General features: G+C 46.4%; 1 protein-coding gene across 1 annotated transcript in view; it reads right to left on the reverse strand.

Moving 5' to 3' along the window:
• Positions 1–206: 206 nt before the first annotated feature.
• ZCCHC14 (zinc finger CCHC-type containing 14) overlaps positions 207–12,861 on the reverse strand; it is a 49,879-nt gene continuing 37,224 nt past the window's right edge. The window contains exons 4-13 of the mRNA XM_086469349.1: positions 10,505–10,576; positions 10,191–10,300; positions 8,235–8,329; positions 8,086–8,140; positions 6,337–6,610; positions 5,001–5,092; positions 3,683–3,810; positions 3,136–3,276; positions 1,576–3,051; positions 207–283 (exon numbers count right to left, since the gene is read on the reverse strand). Coding sequence (XP_086325475.1) covers positions 228–283; positions 1,576–3,051; positions 3,136–3,276; positions 3,683–3,810; positions 5,001–5,092; positions 6,337–6,610; positions 8,086–8,140; positions 8,235–8,329; positions 10,191–10,300; positions 10,505–10,576 — 2,499 coding nt within the window. The 3' untranslated portion in view covers positions 207–227. The remainder of the gene's footprint in view (positions 284–1,575; positions 3,052–3,135; positions 3,277–3,682; positions 3,811–5,000; positions 5,093–6,336; positions 6,611–8,085; positions 8,141–8,234; positions 8,330–10,190; positions 10,301–10,504; positions 10,577–12,861) is intronic.

Raw genomic sequence — 12,861 nt, forward strand, 5'->3', positions numbered from 1 at the left:
CCTACGCCGCGCGGCCAGGAGTTCCAACAACAAGATCCAAGCTTGAATTTGGCAATCGACAATGGGTTCGATGCACCCCTAAGCTAGATTTTCTACCTAGTCTAATAAAGTAAAGCACCTTTGGATTAAAAAATACATTAAGCTTAACAGCAACTGGACGTCTCAGTTTTGTGTTTCAATCTCCTTATATCTCCATGGCTTACAGTATTTTCTTGCCGGGTAAAATATCAGTCTGTGGAGTCAAGGCTTTCAGAGGGAGGAGCGTATTTCAGCCTAAACGTACCTGGGGGAGAGGAAACAGAAGAATTAAACAACATCAACCTTTTCGCCCCCGTTAGGTCCTCAGAAGCTTCTACCCCCACCTGCTGCTTACTCGGCCGCCGGCTTGCAGCGCCGCGGTGAAGCCGCAGGCGAGGCCCGCGAGCCCGCCTGGGCAGCTGGGGGAAATGGAAATCGGAGCACAGCTTTGCACAGCACGAGTCACCGGCTGGGATGTAGTTTTAGGGCTGGCAAAAATGCCCAGTTTGGGGTAGTTAAAATGGAACTTTCATTAACGAAATGGAATTCAGCTTCGACAGACAGCGGACTACGGTGCCCAAGTTCTCCCAATTTGGACTGACGAGGCAGCGTCGCTTCTTCCCCGCTGGCCGCTATCAAAACATTAGCCACAGAAACTCCGCTAATTCATTAGCACCGCTGTAAATGGCGCTCTCAGAACCAGTCACTTGTTCATTTATACTGGCCAAATACTTGAGACCTTGCCTGCACTGTACAGAACCGAATAGGGACACAGGCTAGAGACCAGCCACAGCGTAAAACAGAACACCCCAGTGCTGTTCGCTCCGCTCAGGAGTCCGCATTTCATTTTTTAAGCCTACACCACAAATTATCTCAACACAGTATGTCAATCAAAAGAAAAAAGGGACTAGAAAGCGCTCTTGGTAAAGCAGCATTTCTCTCTTGAGCTGTTTCCCACCTGGAATTCAGGATTTCAGCTTCTTCCTGGAGAAGCCTGTGCTGCAACTGTGTAAGCAGCGTGCCCTACAAAATAATTACAGCAGCGAACACGGGACCCTCAAGAGCATTTGAGCAGGAATTCTTCGCTTCAGTTACTATTTTGGGGGGGAAGGACGAGGGGGAAGAGATGTTCAGTTTGTAAACTTGAGGGGAACTTGCGCTTACAACCAAAGGCGACCTGGGTGACAAGGTGTAAGCGGCAGCGACGACTCCTCTGCAGCCTGTCCGCGGAAGCTCCCCCCCTCCCGCAGCGTGGGCTTCTCCCCTCCCCAGGAACCAGCCCCACAAAGCCCCCGGCTCTGCCCCAGGGGGGGGCCTTACGTGGGCCCCCTCCTCCCGCTGGGTCTGCCCCAAACTTTCAACTTGGGCCAATACCAGCTCCAAAGCACCAGCTTTCAAGAAGGAAGATTCTTTTTTTAATGCCAAGCCAGAAAGGAAAAGACTCGGCGCTGCCACCGGGCTGCCTCCTGCCGCCGGCTGCGCGGCCGTGCCCCGGGCTAAAGGCGACGCTCGGCGCGCCAGCCGCGTCCCGCAGCGCTTCCCTCCGCCCGCTTTTACCTTGGCGGTTGAAATCCATCGGAGGCTGTTTGCAGTCCTGAGCTCTGTGACCACTGGCCCCGCAGTTGTAACAGGAGAGATTCCCGTTTTTTTTGTGACTCGAACCGTTGCCGTTTCCCATCATGCCCTGCGCCTGATACACCCCCGCCGTCCCTGCCATAAAGTTCTGCATCGGCGGTACCGCGAACGTCGACTGCCCCGTCATGACGGAGTCCGGGGCTATGCCGCTGTTGTAGGCGGTGTGGACCACGGGGAAAGTCGTGCTGCTGTTGTACTGCTGCGTGTTGATGTAGCCGTTACTACACAGAGGGTTGAAGGGCAGGAACGGAAAAGTAAACATGGAAGGTCCCGAAAACGGGTGCTGAAAATAGTTGGCGTAGCTGACGGTCATCCCGCTCGATCCGCAGTTCCCGCTACACCCGCAGGAGCTGCACACCATGCACCCGGGCGGCTGCGGCTGCTGCTGCTGGTGGTGATGGTGGTGATGGTTCTGGTTCGGGACTGGGATGCTCCCCGCGGATCCGCCGCTGCTGCTGCTGCTGCTGCTACTGCTGCTGCTGCTGCTGCTGCTGTAGAAGTTGTTCTCGGCCACGGAGGAGAGCGTGGGGCTGGAGCTGGGCGCGGGGCAGCTGGGCAGGTTGGCCATGGTTGCGAAGGACGTGGAGGGGTGGCTGCTGGAGGAGGCTGCATTGCTGTTTGCGCAGAAGCTGCCTTGCATCGGCGCCACTGGCACGCTGCTCATTGCAGAAAAGGCAACTTTGGTGTTGGCTGTGTACAGAGCAGTCCGGGGATTGATTATTGCAGGGGACACCGTTATTTGCATATTACTGGAGCACGAAGTCTGTCCGGCCATGGCAGAATCGGTAGGAAGAGACGAAGACACCAGGAGTTTGATGGGCGGGCGAGCCACGTGGAAGACCGTGCTGGATGTTACAGTGGCAGCAGTACTCGTTTCGACTATTAATCCCGGCTGCTGAGCTGTTTTGATCACTCTGTCCAGAGTCGAAGCGTGTACGACTTTGGTTCGAGGACCAAAGTTAATGGTAGACGTGGGCGAGCTGTTCTCGGCAGCCCCCGACAGCACTTGCAAGGGCTGGTGGGGAGAGGACGCGGACATGACGTCCACCACTGCATTCCCAAAGCTCTTGTCCATTTTTATGCTGCCCCTAGGACCAGGAGAAACTTTATTTCTTTCTTCTAAAGATAAAAGGGAATGCATAGACGATGAAAGGAGCTTCATGTCTGCATTGCCGCGGTCTGATTTATGCACCGAATTTAGCATCCGAATGGGGGTGATATGAGTCGAGGCCGCTGACATCATCTGCATTGGCAGCGTGTGGTGGCCGGACGGATTGGAGCCTGCGTCGTTTTGCACTGGTAAGACCTGAGCCGTGGGTCTGGCCGAGCTCGAAGTGAAATGGTTCAGTAACATCACTGGCTTCTCCTTTTCTGAGCCGTCTAAGTGAATCTCCAAACCTGGGGACAGAAACATCCATCAATACAACCGCGTCGCCAGACAAAGCTGGGCAAGCCAGGCACTCTGCGCTTGGTTCTGCTTACGCCTCTCGTTCTCCTCGGCGCTGTCCGAGCTCTCTTCCCTCGTCTGGATCCCCATGGGGCTGGAAGAAGAGCTGGAGTACTCGGAAGAGCTGCCCTCCCGAGGCAGCGGGTGGGCTGGCTGATCCACGTCCACTCGCAGCTCTGCGGATAAAGGGTGTACGAGCCGTCAGGGAAGGCGAACGAGAGCGGTAACGCCTACTCCACGGGACCCAGTTACAACCATTTCACCACACCTTCGAACACACAGCGATGCTCAAGATTTACAGAGACAGGCATCAGCTAAGAAGCAGGAGTCTGGAGGCGCAACAGCCGCTGACCAGTGCAGCCAGCCATGCGCACGGCGGCCACGAAGAGGAAACTACTTGTTACTGCACCCCACATACCCAGGAATCGGACTTTTTGATCGCTCTCTATTAAACCAGTGACATTTCGGATGATAAAGCTTAGGAGAGGTTGGTGAAAAAGCGGTGTAAGAACGAGCTGGCTCATGTGCAAGGACATACTCAGCCCCGAGAGCACCACAGCGTGCTCTGCTCCCCCTGCTTACCTGCAGCGTGGTTGCCACGAATACTCTGGATAGGCCCTACGTGCGTAGTAGGGGGAACCCTCGCCACGCCGCTGCTGGTAACTGAAGAAGGTGTTGTGGGGTTTAGGCACCGTTTCTCCGATTTTTCTCTATAGGGTGATGGAGAAAGGTATGAAGAAACAGAAACGGGCTAAAGCGCAACAACAGAGAAATCGATTTCTGAACGAAGCGGACAAAGCCACCGAATAATCCACTAGATGTTAAGCTAACTTCAAATGGGAACACGTGGAACTCACATCAGTCTTGACCACAGCTTCTTGCCAGCAGTTCCATTTGGATTATTTGCCATTTGGCTGCAATACCACTGCTCTTATTTGTGCGAGGCCAAACATCACCCAATGGTGACTGAATTCCATCGTGCCTTACGCAAGCGCGCCCCAAACCTCGCCACGCACACCGAACCCACAGAGAAGCCAAAGGCAGTCCCAAGTTTTCATTTTGCAAACACCCTCTGGAAAAACTACGGCTGATGAAAAACGCTGTCCAGGAGCTTTGATAAATGGGCATGGATTTGGATTTTTTTAATTGCTTTTTAAGTAACTGCAGTAGCTTCAGAATAAACATTTCCCTCTGAAGGGGAGATATAAAACCCAGGACAACCTGTTGCATCAGTTTCCCCCAAAGGGCTATTAATACTGCACAGAGCACTGGTCTTTTTTTGTATCACCTTCACACAAAGCTGTGATCTTCCTGGGATTGCCTGCAACAGCCCTGCCTTTCCGTGGTTGGTCCCCATACAAAGTTCAGATCCTGTAAGGGTATCACCTGGCACCCCGCACCCCAGCTCTGGCAGTCAGCAGAGGCCGGAGCACCTGCAGCAGCCACAGCTTGGGTCACCACGGGACACCAAAGAAGCTCTCAAAGTAGCTGGGCTCCGTCCACGCTGACTGGAAGCCCAGCAAATTGTCAGGTCTTACGAAGAAAAAAGCCCTGCTGGGCATCCTGACTTTCCGTGTGCATCCCCCTGAGCTTGCAAACCCTACAGCTCAGGGCTCGCTGGCCTGATTCCCTTTAAAACACAAATTCTTGGCATTTGGTTATCCTTACCACAACCCCCAACAGGCAACAGGAAACCCGTAAGCACTAAATATTACCCAGCGAGCCCCCGTTTCAAGAGCTCTTCCAAGTAACCAATGCAACTGCAGAGGAAGGGAGATAAGCATTATCCAGGTTTACAGGTGGGAATCCTGGTAGGTTTATGGTCTGGAAAGCAAAGACCGGTGTGAAATCTGCATTACGTAGCTTACGACCTTAAAAGACAGGTTCCCCCCCCACTTACTTCTCCAGCTCTAGCTGGGTCTTGAGCTTCTTCTTTGCTCCCATGGTAAGGGATTCAAACTTATTCAGATCTTCCTCAGTAAGACTCAGAAACTTGTAAAGAAAAAAATGCGTGCTTAGTTTTACAGCCTGAAATATTCTTATTTACATTTTCAGTACAGATCAATTCAGAAAGGCAACTTTAAAGACGTTTTTTTAACATATGTTAATTCAAAGAAACCCTCTACTTCAGTTTTAAATTATAGAATCAGTGTAGAATGGAAGTGTGGGGGACTGGCATGAAAGAAAGAACATCTGTAGATTAAATTTAATTAGGTGTGTGCTTATATTAACTACTCACACAAAAGATGAAGTAATTTGTGTACATATTAAAATAGAACTTTGTGCTATAAAGGAGTTTGAGGAGCTGTTTCTCTTAAAAAAAAATCACTCTAGTTTTCCTAGTTGTGTCATTTAACACAGAAATCAACGTGCAGTCATTGTCACGGTCCACTCAGTGGACTCATGATGGCTCGTTTGCTGTTTGATTGGAAAATATACTCCAAAAACCTCACTATGTATCTCCCCTCGCATGATGAAGAACATCAAATCGGAAGACTCTGGTAACAGCTTATAATTAAAATACGTACAACATGCTATAACCAGCACAGAGCCAGCCCAATTTAGACCTGGCTCAACCTAAGCTCTTACTCCACTGGAGGGCGTTCGAGGCTCAAAGACACCAGGAGGCCATGAATTTCACAGACGGAGCTGGGTAAATGCTGGAGTTCTATTTAGATAAAATCCAGCACACATAGGTATCATTCGTGACTCTCTACTGCGCAGATACATAAGTGATTGTTTTTCCACAAGAATTTCCAGAGAAAACCAAAACCTGACATCCACTTGCAGGGACGTGCGCACGCTAACGTTCACGTCAGAAGTCGGGGGGAATCTATTTTTTAAAGTAAGTTACCCATTTGGGGAGCAAAATCAATCAAGCAGCAGAAGTTAAAAACCCAACAAATTTTAGTTATCTACTGCACATCAAAGGGATGAACAGGGAGCCAAAGCAGAGCTCCTAAGGCAACACGCATGTTGGATCTTCAAGCATCCAGCGAAGAATTCTGAAACAGGCGGCAGCTGTCGGACAGCCCAGGCTCCGGACACAGCGCTGCTCAGAAATAGAAAGAAGGTTTTCATCCAAATATTACTGCTTCAAGAGAGAGCAACCCTTCGCAGCGTTTGCCAATGACTTTGGCAATTCTCAACGCAGGTGCTTGCAGCCCCTCTCTCCGCGCTAGGGAACAGAAGGACGATTTAAAAGCCGCCTCCCTTTTCTTAATCTACTGCCCTACCTTCTCCATCGTGAGCTGTTTGAAGACAGGGTAGTATTTGTGCAACCGCAGTTTCCTGAGCCAGTCTAAGATCCCGTTTTGCTCCTGTGTCTGAGGGGTCTGTGGACTGGAAGACATTAACATGGGTGAAGAAGAGGCGTCCATCTGGGTGCGATAGGCCAGCGAAGAGCCAGTACCTCCTGCATGGGAACAGTGGGGTAGTGCAACGGGAGCAGCAGCCGAGTGCTGAACATGATTCTGAGAAGCCTGAATGCCAGCCACTCCACATATAGGTCTGCAAAATAGTAACGTAATTTCATTTAGCACACTGAATCCAGAGTTCAGCCGCTACGGCCACGCAAATCTACCACTTCCAGGATTTCTGGTAAAACCTGCACTGTTTGGTGCAAGTACCTACACTGCCCAACAGCGCAACAAAACCAGGGCACTTTACGGCAAACAGTAAGCCTTCTCTTCAGCTCGAGCAGAGGTTTCCTTCTGTAATCGGAGATAATACATGTTCTACTACCTCTCTGTGATTTAAAAAAGGTTTAGAGAGAACGGCCATGGTTCAGCTTTGCATTATTAAAAAGAAGAAAAGAAGCCCAAATATAATCCTGTGGAATTTTTTTTTTTTTTTTTTACATAGGAAGTGGAAAAATAACCCACAATATTGGCTCCTTGGAGGGCTCTGGCTTTTGTTGGAGAAAATGAAAATTGCCTCTTAAAAGAATGAGTTTTGAGTTTGCTAAATCCTAACAAAAGGCAAAAGAATTCCTTTCCTCCTTTTCCCAAGGCTGACTTCTACCTCCCTTGGAAGAGGTTTCCTTCCTCCCTCCGAAAGTAAAAGCCCTGCTGTACAAGGAAACACTCAAACATGCGGCAGAGAGAAAAAACCCTTTCGGAGATGGTCTAGTCTGCCTTGGCCCGCGAAGGCTTATCCTAGGGATGGCCAGATCTGTGCCCACAATTCGAATGATCATTATTCCCTTTAAGTATGTGATCGAAACCGTCATGACCTTGGCGGCGAGCGGCGGATCACAAAGAAATCATCCATCGCCACCGCTCAGCGTTGAGGCGTTGATGCCAAATGGTAGTTACAGCTTTAAACGTTTTGAGAAACGCTGCTTAGAACGGGCGTTCACGGGTTTTTCTGCCAGCAGGAACGCTGCAATCGTCTGATCTCATCTCCCACAGACTGCTGGTCAAAAGGTTTCCCTAAATTCTTCCCTGAACGCACACGTTTCTTAGGACCAGAGAGCCACTGCTGATTTCATAACCGCCAGTGACGAGAGATTCTGTCAGGATGCTAGAAAGCTTGCTCCAATGGAAATTACATTTTATATCCTTTATTTTTGAAGCTGAATTCTATCTTCCATTTCCAGCCATTATATCACGTTATATTTTGACTTGCAAACTGCCTGTTACCTAAGTTTCGTTGTCTTTGCGATCAACTCACTGCAAAACCTTTCTTCGAGCCATTACCTCTACTGAGCTCTTGCAGTTATTATTGTAAGATGCGTTTTCTTAAGGCCCGTAAAGAACGAAGCGATGACAAGACTAGGAATGCTGGTAGTACCGAACACCAATATTCCCACCACCTGTCTGTTTTGGGCAGGCTGCACACTGAGGCTAGAATTTCTTAATGTCTTCTGCGGATGAATATGAAAGCGCAGCCGCAAATAAATCCCCAAGGGGCGACAGAGAATTACCCATGTCACGGGGTTTTACAACTAACCAGAACAAAGGTGAACAAAATAAGTATCTCACCTTCCAGACGTGCCCAGCGTAGTTCCTACTTTATAAAGGGAGGGGTTGCCAGGATCTGAAAACGGAGAACAGGAGTCACAAATGGCATCGGTTTCTGAAACGTACATCAGTACAAAAAAACCTCATTTAAAAACTTTACCCAAACTTACTTGAAGTCTGAAGCTGCTGTGAAGGAGATGAAGTGCTGAAGAACTTTCTAACGTGGTCATTTTTCACCACATGGGAAGGTAATGGTGCCAAATACCTGCACGTTCATCAAAAGCAAACAAAACCCCCGTTCCGTTATACTTGATGGCAGCTGCCGATGCAATCATGACTGTAGACTGTACAGGACATTTTGACGTTGCATTTGAAATTGTGAAACTAAAACGTAAAAGACCTTCCAATTTAATAACACCATCCAATTCTGAATCAAAGTAGGCTTGAAACGTATGGATATTCTTATCCCTAACACTACTGACACACGTTTAGCGTTCCAGCAAAGATGCTTAATTCAGGAACACCGAACACTCCTAAGGCAGAAAATGTTCAAATATAAACTTGAACATCTCCTTTCGAATTCACAAACCTGAAGACCAGAAAATATAGATGTATCTGTTATTTTATTTTCTCCTCTCCGAGATAAACAGCAGATGCAGAGTCTGGCAGTGTGGGGAAAAAGGCTGTAAAACTTATGTCACATTTTCCCTGGGATTGCTGTGCCTCTTTTGCTGGGAAAAAACCAGCAACGTCCTAAAAACTTTGCAACGCATAAAGCGTGTTCTACCAACACGCCTGAACTTCTTGTTGTTGCCACCTGCCTTTTGCCATCGATTTGAAAATGCATGGGAAATTGTTTAAAAAAGACAGCGTTTTGACCGTATCTTTGTCATTTTAAAAAAGGCTTTGAGTAAAAAAAATAATTCGGCTATACCCACACACAAACGGGCTTTCCACCTGGAAAAATCACAGTTCATTTCTGAATTTTTCAAGTACGCAGCACTTAACAGCTCCTTTCTCTGCTCCACAGATACCGGCCTTGCTGCGTAAATGCAGATTGCTGCTCTCTTAACCTAGATTTGCAGACTTGCTCGCTGAACAGCAGCAGCAGCAGCCACACGCATCCTCTCTCCCCCTTCCTAATTCTCAGCAACAGGCTGTGGTCCTCAGAGCACAGAAGGGGCTGTTTGAAATGGCAACGCTGTTTGCCCTGACAGAGAACCTAGGCAGGGACCTGCTGGCTCTGCCTCCGGAAAAACAGTATCTGCTGTGGCTCTGCCAACGGACAAAAGTCTGCCTTGACTTGGGGGAAAACAGGGGTTTAGCAGAAGCTCTAACAAAAATTAATTAGTATTTTAAAAGTTAATACTTTGCATAGATACAGACAGTAGCAGCTGAAAATAAGTGAAGTCCCTCGAATTTTCCTCGCAAAACTATTTCAGCGTTTAGAAAGAACGAGCTGATGTGACCTGCCACAGCTGATGATTTTTAAAATGGTCTTTAGCTTAGATAATGGCCAAGTGATTTGTGATAATGTGAGGAGGTACTACCTAAGGCTTCAGAAATGTCTTAGCTGTTAACGGCTTCCAAAAATTTAATGGCTATAATACCTACCTTCTTAAAATTAAAGTAAAATAAACACCACAACCAACTGAGACAACTGAGACAATAAAGAACTCTTGTGAAAGGGAAGGGCGGGGAATAAAATCCCCACAACCCATCCCTCAATACAGGAGTATGACTATTCAGGCAACTGTTTTTTTTCCAGAGTTTTAGGGGTTTTTTTAAAGCGGTTTTGGCTATTTTTTGAGCCCAAACCAACCTTCTGCAAAGCCCATGATCCTCTATTTGTTTTTAACAAGGAATGAGGAAATGTCAGCTCTCCAGGAAGATTAATACAGAATATTATTACCAGCTGTATTTCTGAAGAAAGAATTCCTGAAAAATTCTTATGCACTGGAATTAGTAGGACATCAAGAAATAACGCTTAGGATCAGGCTCTAATTTCTTGGAAGTAATTTAGAGCATGAACATAAAATTTCTATTTCCTGTTTTTTTCTTCCACTTGGTGAAAAAAAGCCAAGTGTCAAGATAAAAAACCCCCCACCACAACAAAGCCAGCATACCTAAGGTCCGATTCCAGGTCCATGTGGTTCCGCTCTAGGTAAAATGAATCTGGACCAGCTAGGCAAGGAATGAATTTCTCCAAGTTTTCTTCTGGATACAGCTGAGATAGCTAAAGGTGGAGTACATTACCAACAGTAAGTGAAAAGATGACTTGTTGCTCATGTGAGATTCAAGACAAAGCAATTTAGAAGACAAACAGTATGAAATTCAATCTGTAATAGCTCAGCACCTTTTGAAAAATGTCATTGAACAAAATTACATCGAGGGACAAAACATCTGTCCGTTTTCAAAGTATTTTTCATATCTCCTTTACCTTTGAAATAAATTCAGTCACTTCAGAGGAAGATTTGGTTACCAATGTCACTGAAGAATCAGACCACAGGACCTTAGGAAGTAAAAAGGGTTCAGTTTAGTAATTAAGTTTGGTTCCAAAAGATCAACAATAGGTATCAAACGTCCCCCACAGACTGCAAGAAAGTTTGTAACGTGTGACATCAATAAGGAAAAACTCGGGTTTGTTCACAAGTAGCTATTACTCAGTCCTGCCTCGCTGCCCGATTCTTGCTGTTATTGTACTTAATAACTATCCTGAATGCTTCAAAAAGCCCTTCATAGTTTACACAGCCACTGCACACTGCAGACATCCAGTATTAAGGGACAGACTACTAAGTAATGGAAATTCTTTTTTTCTTAGTCTTGTTAAAGAAAACAGCTGGTTTGTCGAATCTGATGTACGACGTGAACAACTCACCACAGCACAACAGTGCCTATTTATAATTAATCAACTCCATATGCCAGGCCAAGTTGAAGATGGCAGCAAATCACCCCGCTGCAAAAAAAAGGCGAAACCTTAGAAACGAAGCCTGCTCTAGCTCTGCTCTCCAGACACCATCTTGTCTATGCCCCAGCCGAAGGAAATCGGCCCGTATCTCTTCCCATACGCTTTCTGCATGAAGTCATTACATTCTTAGATACAGAGGCATTTATTGCTTGGTAGAGGAATAGTTGAACTGAGGCAAAAGTCAGGATTTCTTGGCACGAAGAGTATCAGCAGGAGACTGGCCAGCGATAAGTCCCTTCAGACTCAAGATACCTATTCAAGGCGTCTGGAAGGCACATGGATCTTCAGCGGTCCTACAGGGGAAGAAGCTGATTTTATGTGTTTAAGAATCAGGAGACCATCTTCTCACATGACACCAGTTTCAATGACAACTGAAAACATACACAAAGTTTTTTCCAGCCGTCAGAATGCTGCCAAAAAGACTGGTGAGAGGAGAGCATTTCAAAATACATTACATAATGAAGGAATTTCCTCTCTGCAGAGCTGTTACACAAAAAGTAAGGGGGGAAAAAAAAAAAAAAGAAAAGAAGGGAGAAAACTTGAGCAGTTTCTGGTTTTACAAAGCCTGTGGGGTTGTTTGGGGTTTTTTTGAAGTTGGTGATAAACGAATACTTTCTTTAGATTCATGAGGAATTTCAGAAAACATAGGAGAAATTTCTCTTTCTTTCTAGTTTTGTAATAACTCGACATTTGTTAGGACTTACATTTCACTAACTTGTTATAATTTTCAATACCGTGGACCGTAAATGCAGGGAACAATAGCATTGCGAAGTGATGCTGAAAACGCTCAATCGCTCTATCTATTGACCTATTCCCAAGCCACTAAACAAAACATTTCATAGTTGGGTTTCTAACCCTGCAAACAGCAGTTTATTAGCTGAGCTAAACGCTCTCCTTTCAGTTATGTCAAGTGAAATACTGGTAAAAGTAATTTCTGGTATTTATAGGAAAATTTGTAATAGGAAAAGATGTTTCACAACATTCTAACATGTAACTGGAGTCCAGACAACCGCATACTTCATAAAGATTTTTAAAACCCCTTGCAAAAAGCTTTCTAATATTGATGACATTTGGATCAACGGGATTCAGAAAATTCAGAACATTATCTGTGAATCAAGTCAGGCAGAGGTTAACACTGTCAGCATCACAAGAAGACGCTGGACTGATGCTCTGTCTTGGGTGGTAGTTTTAAAGAGTAACTTTTTCTTTGTGGTAAAAGTTGTAGATAATTGAAATTCTACTGTCCGTTTTCTTTCGGGTTCTCCTTTTCTCACCAACTGTTTGGCTCCGTCGCCTCATTAAGCAAACCAAAGACATTTTCTGGGCTTTGCATTCTGAATTTTGGAATACGTCGTTCCAATGAGACGGGAGAAAAGCAGTTTGTCATTCCTTCTCGCCAGCGCCCAGAATCCAGTCTCCGCTATTAACACAAGGTTTCACGGAATGAAGTCATTCCTCCCCAGAAATGGTGAGCGATGACCGAACCTCCGAAAGCTGCGTAAAAACAGGGAGGCAGCCGCTTCTCCTAGCAGCTTGTGGCTAACCGCTCTCATTCCAAAGAAACTATTCTCACTTCCAGTTTGAATTAGCCTGGCTTCAATTTTCAAACTGTTCCTGTCACGCCTTTTTCAGCTCCATTAACACCCCCTTTACCATAAAGTATTTTCTTCCCTTTGAAAACGCTTTTCTATGACACTGAAAGTCATCTTTTAGTCCCGTTCTTTACGTCTCTCGCTACATAGCATTTCCCTCAGGCCTTGAAGAATTTCCATAGCTATTTTCCGTACTCTTCCACATCCCTTTTAAAACCAGTAAGGCCTGAACCATAC

The sequence above is a fragment of the Leptosomus discolor genome, chromosome 8 (assembly GCF_034619465.1).
Source record: "Leptosomus discolor isolate bLepDis1 chromosome 8, bLepDis1.hap2, whole genome shotgun sequence".
NCBI lineage: Eukaryota > Metazoa > Chordata > Aves > Leptosomiformes > Leptosomidae > Leptosomus > Leptosomus discolor.